Genomic DNA, 14,761 nt, shown 5'->3' with positions numbered 1-14,761 from the left:
ATGGAGAGAAGGAGAAAGAAGAAGCCGGAGGAGGAGGAGGACAAGTGTTGATTAGGATCTGAGGAAAGTGGAGCCCTGCGCTCTGTTGATGGTAATGCAGGGCAGCACACTGGGAAACCATATGGGCAGTTCCTCAAAGTTAAACACAGACTACCATATTGTGCAGAGATTCCATGTCTGGGTATTTATCCAAAAGAATTGGTTAAAAAGGAGGAAATTTTGACATTTGTTCCGTGAATCTCAAAGACACTTCGCTGGGTGAAATAAGCCAGCCACAAAAATACAACCATTGTTTGATTCCACTTGTGTGAAGTACCTCGAGTAGTAAAATTAATGAAGACATGAAGTCTGACATAATAGAGACATAAAGTTGGAAACAAATGGTTTTTTCCACAATATAGCAGCGGGGAGAATGGGGAGTTACTATTTAATGGGAATAGAGTTTTAGTTGGGGGAATGGGAAAAGTTCTGGAAATGCATGGTGGGGACGGTCACATAACAATGCGAATGTACTTACGGCCACGGGACCACGTACTTAATGTGTTAGAATGGTGATGTTGACATTGTGTATATTTTTACCACAATAAAGCGTTTTTATAAAGGGCAATTGAATTAAGTCAATTCACAGAAAAGTGGAGGGGAAAAGAGGAAGGGGAGGGTCACTTCATTACCGCTGGCCAGGGATGGAAGTCCAGATCCCTCACATGGTCTGCACTGATACCAGGGGGCACTGAGGGTCTTTCTGACAGCCAACAGTGATGAAAGCTCCTGCTCCAAGCTCGTCATTTTGTGACTGCATCCCTATAAGGAATGGGGTCGTGTCACCACTCAGTAATGAGGGTGGCAGTCTAGGACTTCCACTGTCTTCCCTGGCATGGGTGGGGATGGGGTCACAGCTACCTTCTGTGATGTTTGCCTGGAATAGAGTAGCTATTGTCCTAAAGTGTTCTGTCTTGCTAGGCTGACCCTGTCCTTGCCCTCTGACCAGAGGGCACAGGCTTTTATCTGGACCCATGCTGTTAGAGGTTGCTTGGCTTCTTCAGGTTCCAGTCTAGGATATGTGAGGCCAAAGGAAAATCCAGGAAGCTCACACAGGGCCATTTTGGGTGATTCTGAAGGAATGTCTGCCTTCTTCTCTTTCTCCTCCCCCTAATATTCAGATAATTCTCTCAGAACTGAGAAGTACTGTGTGTGGGACACATTCATCGTCCTTCAATTGGGCAGTACAGTTTGTAGTAACATTCCAGATGACCAGTTCAAATTTTTGCCAATCCCCAAGCAAAATGTAGCTCCACAGTGAGAGAGGTCCCACCCACCCTACTCAGACACCTGGAACTGGTCATTGATTTACCCTCTCAGCTCAAAGTCTGCCCTTTGAGCATTATCCCCAACTTTCTTTCCTTTGAAAAATCTCTTCAAACTCCAAAAGGGACTCCAAACTCACCAAAAGGGAGTTTGTAGATGAATAGTCCTCTCTGGGCATGGCGACCCATGCCTGTAATCCCGGTGGCTTGGGTGGTTCAAAGCCAGCCTTAGCAATGTGGTTAGGCACTCAGCATCTTGGTGAGGTCCTGTCTCAAAAGTTAAAGGAAAAAAAAAAAGGGCTGAGGATGTGACTCAGTGATTAAACATCCCTGAACTTAATTCCTGGTTGAAAAAAAAAAAAGTTGAGTAAACTTCAATGTTTAATTCCCAGAGGCCCTGAACTCATCCTTGTAATGGAGTCAGGTCAGATTTTAATGACAGAGGGCACCAAACATGATAGAAACCTGGTTCGCAGTAAAACACGACATAGCTTCCTGAAATCTTGACTTGTGCATCTGCCCATGGTCCTGCTGATCATGGGAAAGGGAGACTTGTGGCCTCCATCAGTTGACCTTGCTTTGATTTTACCTGGGTCCAGACTGACTTGGGACCATGGGGTGTAATCCAGTGGTCGAGAATGTGCTTTGCATGAGCAAAGCCCTGAGTTTGATCTTCAACACATACAGAAAGGAGAGAAAAGGAATGGAAGAGATAGTTACATTGAGGATTTCCTATACAGACGCTGTTTTGTTTTTTTTTTTAAAGAACGAGAGGCAGCTGCAACTTGCTGATGTGTTCCTATTTTCTTTCCCTGGTAGCAGAAAGATGATTGTGAACATTAGTTAAGATCCGTGAACTTTGCCTTGGGTATCTCTATTCTAAGAAGTGGTCTTGGATACCTACTCTTTCAAAATGACCTCAATTTCCTAGGTAGTATTTACATGACACTTATTCTGTATTCTGAATCAGAGCTTTTGTGTTTATACCTGTATGTTTTCTTGGTCATCTTTAGCCAGGGAAAAACAGGAGTTCCTATTAGTGCATGGGGGCTTCAGAAAATTGAGGGTTTGGGATATTACTATGAATACGATCCTGTAGTCAGCGTCTGAACCCTGAATCTCTCCATATGCACTTTAGGCCAATAGGCAGACCCAGAGTACAGCCAGGAGAAGACGCTCATCAGGGCAACCACCTGCCATTCACATGTACCACCTACTCCAGGTTGACCCTTCACAGCTTGTGCCAAACCTAAAGACACCACTCTACTTTGCTCTGAAAATCTTTATCTGTCCGTATCAGTGGCCTGGGTTTGGTGGGGTGCAGGGCACCTTTGGAAGAATATGCACCTTTGGAAGCTGAATATGCCAGGCAGGAAGTCTGTTGCCTAGGATATTGTTAAAGACCCTAGGAAAGATTTATTTTCTAATCAAATGTGTCGTGATTCTGCAAGAGGGATGGTTTCCCATTCATTGGTATCTGCTCTCTGAAGCTTCCTAGTTCCTCTGCTCGCAGACACCAACATCACTCACCCTCGAGGAGAATTGCCCCTTACCTTCCTGCGTCATCTCATTCTCCGGCCATCTTCTTCAGACTGGAGACACGAAACCCATGCAGCTGTGTGTGGAGAAAATTCCTCAGAGGTGCAAGACTTGACATTTGAGAAGTCCTGCTCAGGTGAGTCTCGGAGTCGTCCCCACCACCAGGGTGGAGATGGTTACTTGAATTCTCCTCTCTCAGTTCTTCTGAACCCCCCGGATATCAGGGTGGCATAAGACAGAAAGCTACCAGACAACTGTGCCGTGGCTGCTCCCTGCCTATTTCCTCTTGCCAAAGGCTGTAGGGATGAGTTCTCCTAAGTCAGAAGTGCTAGGTGGACATATGAATCCCTACCTCCTACATCTGCTCGCTCTCCTGGGGGAACAAAATTTCACCCCACCTGGGAAAGCCAAAATCTGGGAGGACGACAGGACATCTACAGAGGAAAGACGCATAGGCAGCTGCGGCATGTTGAAAGTCCATTTTCTGCAGACGAACAGATGCTCCAAAACTCTCTCTGTTTTCCCCAGCGGGGTCTCCTCTCCAGTAGGAATGAAGGATACTCTGGAGAACAGGAGCCACAGCAGCTCTGAAAGCTGAGAGATGCTGTGCTCTCTTGCTTGGTGAACGCATTGGCAAAAGCATATCATTTTTCCCCTCCTGGTTTAATTCTAATGTCATTAACCAAGAGAAGAGCCCACTTTTATCCACCGCTAAGAAACTTATGTTTTTCAGAAATCTGTCCTTTGAAAATGTAATGGATCATCTCCGTCCTGCCCGGCCTTTGCGGCTCTATAGCAACAGATTAGGAGCTCTTAATCTGATATCCCCAGATAATTTCTGAAAGCTTTGAACCTCCAAAATCGCCTTTAAAAAGCTCTTAACCTTTGTGTATGTCCGTGTTGTGGGGAATAATGTGCCTCTGTATTACATCAAGATCTCAAAGGACCATGTAATAACAAAGAGCTATTTTTCTAAAGAGTCACCAAATTTGCAGCCCTTCCACTGCCGGTCGGGGTCATGTCTTACAGTGAAACCCTGGGGTCTGTAGCATGTTCCAGTGGTATCCCTTCTTTCCTGACTCCAGTCCTGCCACTCACTCCCTTCTTGGTCACATAATCGAGTTTTTCTCAAACACAGCTTTGATTTGAACCGCTTTCATCTTTCTGTCTCTGATGAAAAGCTCACTCAGCACATTCACTGTCCACTCTTCTAGAGGGCAAAACTTCAAAGGGGTCACAAGACAGCGCGCATGTGGATGCAATTTCTTGAGCCCCCTCTCATCTCCCATGCATACAGCAAGGCAGAGTCTGTCCTCTGGGCTTCCTGCTGCCCCCGCCCCGGGCCCCACAGAAACACATCAGAGAGAAAGGCATGCACCTCGTAGCTTGGACAGGCTCTGGTCTGCTTCACCTCTTATGCTTAGGTATTTATTTCAGGGCAGAAGGCCTTGGAGAAGCGGTCCCATTGCACAACTAAAGAGAACTATTTGGGGGAATTTGAGTCTGAAATCACCAGTAAAAAGTGTGAATCTGTCTGGTTTATGCTTCTGTTGATAATCTTCCCTAGTGCTGCTGACCCAGGATGACGGATGGAGACACCCTCTTTAGCCTGACCTAAATATCTTCTGAATCGCACCTCAGCACCCCGTACACGGATGGCCTCGGGGGGCATTGGGCAGATTCCAACATGAGGAGGAGAAAAAAGGCTTTTGCTGGGCAAGTGATCCTGGTGCTGGTGAAACTGGTTTTGCCCGTTGATTATGGCGGTCTATGGCGGTCATTCTCCTCCTGAGCTGCCCAGCCCACCCCAGATGCATTCTCTGCCCTTCTCGGCTGCTCTCATGCATCCGGCAGGACCTGGTGCGCAGTTGGACTCTATCCACAGGAGACACCAAAAGGGGGTCAGACATCAGGAAGAGAGTCAGAGTGTCTGTGTCCCTGTCCCGCCGTCTCTGGGAGCAGCTGCACCCTCCGCAGTCACAGCGCCCCCTACAGCCCTTCCTCTGGGGTCAGTTTTCACCGGGTTTTTTGTAACCGTCCCTCCTCCTCCGGCTTCTTTAAGCACTGAGGGCTGTAGACTTCACACAGCGGCTGGTCTCTGCATGGTGCATTGTTCTGAGCCTATTACTGTAGTACTGCCCACATTTCCCTTGACAGCCCTTTTGTTAAAATTCTTTACTTCTTCCTTTACTTCTTCTTCCTTCCACCCCACTACTACTACAATCCTCCTCCTCCTCCTCCTCCTCCTCCTCCTCCTCCTCCTCTTCTTCTCCTCCCCTCCCTCCCTCCTTCTCTCATATTTGGGGCTGGGGATTGAACTTCATGCATGAAAAGCTATACTCCCAGCCCTGAGTTCCTCCTTTTAACTAAGGTGGATTCTCTTTCCAGCCTGATACAAGAACTCTCTTCCGAAATTTCTTCTTAAACTTTGGAGTGTAAGAAGACAGACCTGGTGTCTCCCATTCCTGTGTGTGTTGAGGTCCTTGAGACCACTGTACTGCTAAAACCTCAAGTAGCCATAGGGTGGTAGGACTGCTTCCTTCCTAGGTGTATCTGGCTGAAACATTTCATGAAGACAGGTGACTTGGGTTGAGCAGAATTTATATCTTTCTGGGGCCCCCGGACAATACATAATGCCATCTTGCACCATCCTAATCCCATCACCATCTCTAACAGATTCCTATTTCATGTGGTCTGGCTGGAGCTCTGCAGAACAGCATCAGTGTTGGCATGGTGTCATGATATTAAAGACAGCATTAAAAAAAAAATGTGCATCTTAAGTAGCAAAAAGGTTTCTTTTTGGAAGAGCCCAAGCAAGTGTTTTGACTCTCAGCAAGTCCAGAACTGAGCATTTGCAGACAGAGCTGAAAGAAGTAGGAAGCATATCTACAGCATGAAGATATCTAGCCTTTTAAGAAGCACTTTTATCAATACACACACATCTGAGCGACTCTGTCAAGGAGAAGAATATTCACTTTCTCAGCACTCATGGAGTTGGGGTGGGGACAAAGCTAGCTACTTCCTTTTTTTTCTTTTTGATGAAATCCCTGCTGAACTACAAACCCCAGCTTCATCCAGACAGACAGCCGCTCTGCAGACCCGAGCTGCCCCTGACAGTATCTGGGAGAACATCTTGCCTCCAGCCTCATGCTGCTGTGGCTACAGCTTCTGGTCCTCGGTGAGTAGGCTGCTAGAGCAGGACCAGGTTGGACCCAGGGGAGAACTCTCTGTTCTGGGGCACCCCGACTCTCTCTGATGCAATGAGTAGGAATGGATTTCAGGCTCTGACTCAGTACTAGCAGACATCATGCAACTAGGTATTAAGAAAAGCAGGGTTCCCAGGAAGTCAAAAGGACCTTGCATCCCTTTACCAAATACCAAATACATCGTTTCTGCTTTGATCTCTAGGGAAATTGGAAGGCTTCTTTCAAAGAACTACAAAGGGATTTTCTATTGGGGTGAATTCCATTTCCAGCCCACATGGATCCTACCTTCCCGATCCCCACTCCCACTCCATGCTATCACATTTTGGGCTAAGTTCTCACCTCCCTGAACTTTTGGAGAGGTTTCATGTCTTGCTGACCATAGATGAGATGATGGCTTTTGTTGTAAATACGGCCCACATAGAGACATGAACACGGAACTAGGTCCACAATTGGGATGGAGGGAGAAGTGGTGTCGATGAATATGAAAGGCACCCCCTTTTCCTTTGTGACCCTTCCTGGGCTCCGTGTGACTCCCAGGTAGGCAACGTGTCCCAGACAAAGTAGTCAGGAAACAAAAAAAGATAGGAGGGAAGCAATAAATATTGAGACTTCTGAGGATGTAACCAACAAAATGACAAGCTTCTGGTCACGGGTACAGACAGTGCTTATGAACTGGGATAGTAAAATGAATATTGGGTTCCCAGGGGTATTGTTTGTGGGTTGGGGGAGGAGGAAAAAGAAATAGGTGGAATGAGGGAGGGGTGTAAGGGAAGGAAGCGGGGAAGGGAGAGACAGAAGGAAAGAGTGAGATCATGGGGAAGTGCTCAGAGGGTTGTAGCTTTTTTAAAAGTGTGAGGACCTCGGTGATCTGCAGTGATCTCTCCGACTCTGTTCCCCCACAGCTCCTGCTGGTGTCCAGTCCGGTGAGTGACTCTTCTCTTTTTTTTCTTAGATCTCTGGGAATTAGATTCACTCTACCAGGCCTGGGAGGGATGGCCTGTCCTAGCCTCTTAGCTGAGGGCTGCAGGGATCTGGACCAAGACTAGGGTCGAGAGAAGGAGGATGCAGAGCCGCCCTCTCCTCCCCCTCATCCAGCTACAGCAGGACCCTCCAATGCCACATTCATCTCTGCTTGGCTGCCTCCTTCCTCCATGGGCAAGAAGACCCTGCCCTGAGTTTGTCAAAGTAACACATGATTTCCCCTTTCCTGTTGAGCCAGGAGATAGGAAAGAAGGTCACTGTGAAGGGAGAGCAAAGCACGCACTGTGTGGTTGGGAAAACTTCTTCCTGGTTCCGGCTGCAGGGGCTCAAAGTTCCCACCAGAATCCCTGGAAACAGAGAGGGGAAGCATATTTATAAGGGGATAGAAATAAGGGGTCAAGGAGGTTTTCTGCAGAAAACAAGAATGCCCCTGGATCTTCTAATTGGATGGTGAACTCTCCCACGCCTAACCTGATTTTCCTTAGAATTCTAATACAGTGACATAAAGAGAAAAGGTCTGGTTTCATATGAGACTGGTAAAGCACATTTTCTTCTTTATTCATGCCTTTGAGAAGACATCCATCCTCTAATAAGAAGCGGGGTGAGGCTTGTGTAGCGAGGCTTGTGACTTTAAGCAAGAAGGTCCTTAAATTTGTCTCTGGAGTAGCCTCATGGGATCCAACAAATTCCCTGAAATTATGATAAAATGTGTATATATGTTCAGTTGTGCCCGCATCTAGGGGATGGGTCTGTAGGTAAAATATCAAAACTTAATGACCAATAACCAGGTATCTTACGGTTAGATACTGACTGCAGTTCAGGAAAACCTGGTTTTAGCATTTCCCCCTGTCTCTTGCCCTATCATTATTACCAACTTGGTCACATAAATATCACTCCTTAAATATTTCTTTAATCAAACTGATTATATCTCTATCCTCATCACTGAAAAATCTTTCCCACTGTCAATTTGGAGGAAGAACATATTTGGGCTCCCACACTCTTCTCTCTTTATCGATGCTGTCCGCCCCCCTCCCCGGCCATCCACCCCCATTCCCTATTCTACTGGCAGAACTTTCAAAGTGGTTAAATGACGAACAGAAGTTGTCCTTGAACTCATTTGATCACTTTGCACTATTCAGAACAACAACAAAAAAAATTGAACCTGTGTCTTAAATATATTAAATAGATACATGGAAATAGTGAACCTGGTAAAGATGAACAAACCCAGAAAATTTAAAAGAGGAGAAGATCTATCATCTACGATGGAAGTTCAAAGGGCTTTCTCCCCATCTCCTTGTAAGTCTCAGGTTGGAGACTGTGACCTAGACCTCACTGTGAGAGGATCTCTCCTCGGAGACAGGACCCTGGGCAGGGTCCCGCTACCCCTCCTCCGTGACCTCATACCAGAGCACTGAGCTAGGCACACAGCCTGCACAGCACTTGCATGCCCTGTCTCCGCCCTGCAGGGGAATAGCCCAATGTTCAGGTCTGGGATTAGGTGTTTTTACTTTTTTTATCAGAACAACAAACATTTTCCTTGGACTCCCACGATTCCAAATTGACACTTGAACCCGCATTTTTAGTTCTGTTGCCAACTGAAATGTCCCCCCAAAGCCCAGGTCTACAGGGCTGGGTCACAGAACAGCGTGGTGGCTGGCTCTCCTTTGCTTCTTCAGGAAATGGTCCACAGGCTCCTCCTCTCCCAAGGGGAGACTATGACCCAACAAGTGGAGGGGCCCACTTCCCTTCTCATAGGGAGCATCCAGACCCATTCATGAAAACCATTCTCAGAGTCTCGGAAGACAGCACTGCAGAGGGAACTCGGGAGATTAAAGATGTAGTCCCCGGGCCAGAGTCTCAGTGGCCCGGTTTGCTTCATGCAGGGAGAATATCAGAGAGAAGGCCTCTGGGTTGACGGTACCACTAGACAGAGTCTCCAAGGAATGAAACACGCAGAGAGGGTTGATTATGGCTCCTGTAGGGACCCGCAGTCACCTGGAAGGAGATGCTAGTGGGATCATTTCAAATCCATATTTATTCCAAGTGTTCACTGCTGGGAAGAATGGCATCAAAACCTGTTAACAGATAGAAAACTAGCAAGATGTTTGTTGGACAGACTGCCAGGGAGGTGGAGCTTACTTAGCGGGGAAACTGACAGAGCCAGCAGGTCCCAAGGCAACTGCAGATGCTCAGGCTGACTCACGATAGAGCGCTGTCCCTTCCCCTTATAAGCAGAAGGGAAGGCACCGGGGCAGAGGGCCACCTTGTCACCGGGTACCTTTGCTTCTTTCGCAGGCTGGCTGAGTATCAGCATACCACGCAACGTCTACGAAGGAGACCAGGTGGTTATAAGATGCTCCGGGGAAACAAATGACAGGATACATAGACTCACGTACTACAAGGATGGCTTTCAAATATCCACTTACCATAATGCCACAAGCCACACCATTTCAAATGCCAGGCGCAGCGACAGCGGCTCCTACTTCTGTAAGGCGGAGAGGACATTATTCCCTCCTATCGGTGTGACAGAAGAGACCAGAACTACGTGGCTCGTTGTCCAAGGTGAGGCCCTCACTCTTGGAGTGGATGAACCTGGGAAGGAAGAGGCGTCAGGTGGGAAGAGAACACACACTGGGAGGGAGAAACGGCGGGTGGGCTGAGAGGCCTTGAATCTGGGTGTGGGGTTCTTTGGGGGCCACTGCTCATCAGGAGCTCCACACTCCACAGATAGCGGGGAGTCTCTGTGTCCTCTCTCCCCGCAGAGCTGTTTCCCACCCCTGAGCTGAGAGCCAGACCCCTGCGACCCACGGAGGGCTGCTCGGTGACGCTGTCCTGTAACACCCAGCTGCCTTCGGCGAAGTCCTCCACCCAGCTTCGATACTCCTTCATCAGAGATGGCCACACCCTGAGGTCAGGCTGGACCTCAGCAAGGGTCAAGATCCCAGCGACACAGAAAAAAGACTCAGGGCATTATTGGTGTGAGGCCAGGACGGTGTCTCGTCGTGTCTCCAAGCAGAGCCGCCCATCCTACATAGAAGTGCAGAGTGAGCATCCACGGGCTGGGTCGCCAGGGCGGGGTCAGGCAGGGCTGGGCCGCCAGGGCTGGTCCGCCAAGGCTGGGTCAGGCAGGGAAGAATGGGCACAGCCTGGACCACGGACTCTCTTCTCAGTTGTGCTCCCCAATCCCTGTGGATGAGGGGGCTACCGTGATCTGCCTGGGCTCTTCTCTAACAATCTCTGCAGGGACATCGTTTCCCCGTGACTTTGCTTTACCTGTCAGAGAAGCCGTGATGATAATAATCCCTCTCTGGAGCATTGACCATAAAAGGAGCACTCACCAGCAAACCAAGAAGTGAATAAAAAAATCATGGTGTCTTGTTTGCAAGGAGTGACCCAACTAGGATGCACGTTTAACAGAGCGACGAAGGCCCTAAGTAACAATAATGATTAATAATGAAAGAGATGATTACAACAATCCCCCGCACTTATAAAAAGGATCACTGTACGTTGTGCTCGGTTCTAGGAGAATCTCTCTGATGGTCATAAATATCTGCAACAGGGAAGACTTATGCACATTCACCATGTAGAAGGCACCTTTCAGAGCACTTTAACATTGAGTTATTACAGCAGCCCTACGACACAGTACTGTGATGAGTACCCGTAATGTAGGCACTATTATTATCCCCATTTTGCAAATGAGAAAACTGATGGCCTAGAGTCATTACAAGACTAACCGAAGGGAACCTACAGCTGCAACTTGATCCTGGTGGCTCTGGTACCAAATGTATGCACTTTTAATCCTCTCGCACCACTTTCTACCTAACAATGGCCGAGGAGAGTGTATCAATAAGAGATGTTGCTGGACCGCTTCAAAGCGAGAGGTGCTTTCCATCTGCATCTCATTTAACCTTCATGAGAACTCTGCGAGGTTAGGATGGTTACCCACATGTTTATGTTTGAGAAAAAACAAGGATTGGAGGTCTTGACGTTCCCAGATCATGCGGTGAATGAGTGGCAGAGCTGAACTGTAACTTCCGCCCGCCTGTCTCCCCAGGCTGTGATCTGTCACCACTCCTACTGTCCCCACGCACCAGGAGGTCAGGAGAGAGCATGTCATTTAGACACTGGACATTAGTAAGGATGTGCGATTGTTACTGAGTAGAACATTACGGGGTGGTCCTACATAATGTCCCTCAATATATTATCTCCCCGCTTAAAAAAAAAAAAAAAAAAAAACTCAGGCAAGCGGAGTGGACTCTCCTCTGCCTAAACATTGCATTCGAATATTACTTGCCATAATGCTCCAAAGGTGGTACTGGACTCCACCACTGCCCTGCCTTCCCCACACCTGTCCCTCAGCTGCTGTCTCCTCTTGTGTTCCCGCAGGGGTCCCTGTGTCTCAGGTTTCCATGAAGACCCAGCCCCCAGGGGTCCAGGCAGTGGAGGGGGAGATGCTGGTCCTTGTCTGCTCCGTGGCCAAAGGCACAGGGGTCACCACATTCTCCTGGCACAGAGAGGACACATCGGAGAGTCTGGGGAGGAAGACGCGGTGTTCCCAGAGAGCAGAGCTGGAGATCCTAGTTGTCCGGGGGAGCCACGGCGGAGGATTCTACTGCACAGCGGACAACAGCTACGGCCCCGTGCAGAGCCAGGTGGTGAACGTCACAGTGAGGGGTGAGGAGCGTTCCTGCCATCAGCCAGCCAGCGGCTCCCGACGGGGGTGGGTTTCCTCCCGCAGCAGAGGGTGCTGTAAAGGGCAGAAAGGTGCACGGGAGGGTCACCGTTGTGAGGGTGGAGGGGGCAGTGCCAGCCGCGGAGGCCCTGGAGGAGGCTGACAAGGTGGTCAGGAGGCAGGCTCCCTGGCCTGCGTGCTCAGGGGCATGCTGCCCAGAAGTCTCCATCCGAGCTCACCTGAGCTCCGTGGGGGAACCGTCTCTGTGCCACCTTGGGAAAGGCTCAGGAGGGAGGGATTCTGGAGGACCCTCCAGTCAGAGTGGGGGGCGCTGTGATTCCCACCTCCTGCCTCTGCAGTTCCAGTGTCACATCCCATCCTCACGGTTGGTGCCCCCGGGACCCGGGCCTTCGTGGGACCTGTGATGGAGCTTCACTGTGAGGACGGGAGAGCGTCCCCCCCCATCCTGTACTGGTTTTATTACGAGGACGTCACCCTGGGGAACAGCTCAGCCCCTTTTGGAGGGGGAGCCTCCTTCAACTTCTCCCTGACTGCAGAACATTCTGGATCCTACTTCTGTAAGGCTGACAACGGCCTGGGAGCCCGGCACAGTGAGCTGATGAAACTCAATGTCAGAGGTAGGAGCAGCAACGACGTGTGCTCCCCCTTTCCATTGGATTTCTCCTCCCTCCAGTCAATCAGAGGTCGACCAGAAGTCTCTCAGCTCCCCAGGCCCTCCAATGGGTCTTAGCCACGTCACTGGTCCAAAGCTTACAACCGCCTACGATCTGTTTCCCTTTCACCTAGATAACAAAATATGCACAAAACAGACAACTTGCAAGACACTGTACTGGGGTCAGGTCGGTGTAAGGAGAGGGGTGGGTGAGCATGGAAAAGGGAGGAAGGCATCTCCGGGAAAAAAATCAAGGAAAGACCTTGCACAGCCGGAGCTTCCAGTGAACGATTAGATACAACTAACTCTTGTAAATACCTAAGGAAAAAGTGGGAAAACCAGGAGTGGAGCACTTCCTGGGGTTTGAATTTTTACTAGGAATCACCTCATTTATTTAGTGGTGGAGGCTGAACCCAGCTAAGCCTGCACTCTACCGCTGAGCTACCTGCCAGCTCCTTTGCATCCTCATTAAAAGTGAGTTTTCTACTTTTAAGGATAGGTTAAGCCTCAGGAGTTTCCACAGTTTCTATGTCCTGCATCGATTTAAAACAATGTTGGAATTATCTGCAACTTAAAGAGTCCTTGGAATTAAACCCAACAACTTTCTAAAGCCTGCTAGATTTTTACCTTCCCTGTTAAATCTTTTTTATTAGTCATTTCAAATTTTCCAACGCTTTAAAACACAAATTAAGCCAGAAGTGATGGTGCCCGCTGTAATCCCACAACTCAACAGGCTGAGGCAGGAGGATCCCAAGTTCGAGGCCAGCCTCCACCACTTAGTAAGGCCCTGAGCCACTTAGCGAAAACTTGTCTCAAAAGAAAAAAAAAAGGTGGGGGGGTGGCTGGGGATGTGGCTCTAGTGGTTTGGCACTCCCGGATTCAATCCCTGGTACCAAAGAAAAGGAGAGGTGGGGGCTGTCAATTCCCAAATGCACCTATAACTTTTCTGTTTGCAGATACTCCTCCCAAAGTCCGCTTGGTGAATGGTCCCCACCGCTGTGCAGGGCGGGTGGAGATGAAAAAGAAAGGTCACTGGGGTACTGTGTGTGACGACGGCTGGGACATGAAGGATGTGGCTGTGGTGTGTCGGGAGCTGGGCTGCGGAGCAGGCAACCACACACCTGCAGGTTTGTTGTACCCACCGGGGGCAGAAGAGGCCCAGCCCGTGCACCTTCAGCAAGCCAAGTGCAACGGGACCGAGAGGACCCTGGCCGAATGTGACCAGGACGATAACTTCAACTGTAAACACAAGGAGGATGCAGGGGCTTTGTGTGAAGGTGGGTGATGGCCGATGGGAATCGTGGGCCAACCAGCTTCTGCCATAGGCTCCTCCCACCCACTCGCGATCGCCCCTTGCCCCTTCAAAACACGCACCCACTCCTGTGTAGCGTGGGATCAGGGCCAAACCATCAGGTTTCCCCAGAGTCATAAAGGCCTCCCCTAGGTCTCCGATGATGACTGCCTTTCCGCCATCTTATTCACAACCCAGACCATTCGTACTTTTATCGCCATGGATTGGGGCACAAGGCCCAGAAAATCATTATGAGACCGTGGAGTTACATGGTCTGGGTGATTCCCATCAAGGTGACCCACTTCCTTTGTTCTATGATCTCTTCCCTTCTTCTGAGCTCTCTCCTGAACAAGCCTCTTCATCAAAATCAAGCCCTGGATTCTAGGGGGAGAGGATGGGGGTGGGGGGACATGCTGGAAAGACCCCGGGGTCTGCCCACTGAGTCACGCCACCAACCACAAAGGACAAAGCTCATTGAGGGTGAACATAAAATGAGACCCTGACGGTGCCAACACTCCCGTACGGCCAGGGGGACTGCCTCTCCAGTCCCAGCTCCCAGCCTGCAGGGAACCCTACAGGACAGAGGTACAGAAACGGCCTTTCAGAGGTCCTCAGTGAGAAGAAGTTCCACTCTGAGGAACTGGTAAAGGCTGCAGTGAGTTCGGGGAAACGGAGTCAGTCCTGGGCTCTGAAAGGGACCTGGAACGTGGAGTCCACCGTGCAGAGCCTGAAGCCCATCCCCTCACACCAGCCCCAGAAGCAGCCAGCTTCTCTGAGGCTCATTCTCCTTGTCATGAAGTGGGGTCAGGTCTAGTCCAACTTCCCCGCCCAGGGTGGGGGGGGGGGTAAAATCCACACTCAGAGACGTGGTGTGCAGGACCGAATCTGGAAAGTTCAAATCTGGCTGATTCAGAGCGGTCAGGAGGAGGGAGGAGGTCCGAGGTTGGAGCTGACCTCCGCCATCCTGGGTCTCACTTCTTCTTGGGAGATCCCTGGAGTTCTTTCTGGAAGGTCTGACCTGCATCTCCCCCTCCTGATCCGCTGGTCTCCTGGTCTCCACCGCGGTCTTGCCTAGTCGGGCCTCACGGGCCTGGT

The 14,761-nt window shown here is 49.6% G+C and overlaps 1 protein-coding gene across 1 annotated transcript; it reads left to right on the top strand.

The window, feature by feature from the left end:
- The first annotated feature begins 4,603 nt into the window (after positions 1-4,603).
- Positions 4,604-13,660, top strand: LOC113201456 (Fc receptor-like protein 2). The gene is made up of 7 exons (XM_077791621.1): positions 4,604-4,703; positions 6,952-6,972; positions 9,326-9,592; positions 9,793-10,074; positions 11,417-11,704; positions 12,062-12,340; positions 13,332-13,660. Exons 1-7 carry the CDS (start codon positions 4,604-4,606, stop codon positions 13,658-13,660), a joined length of 1,566 nt encoding a protein of 521 aa, XP_077647747.1.
- Positions 13,661-14,761: the final 1,101 nt, after the last annotated feature.

This window comes from Urocitellus parryii, chromosome 11, assembly GCF_045843805.1.
Source record: "Urocitellus parryii isolate mUroPar1 chromosome 11, mUroPar1.hap1, whole genome shotgun sequence".
Lineage (NCBI taxonomy): Eukaryota > Metazoa > Chordata > Mammalia > Rodentia > Sciuridae > Urocitellus > Urocitellus parryii.
Note: the sequence above shows the minus strand (reverse complement) of the source record. Positions and strands in the feature narration are given on the sequence as shown.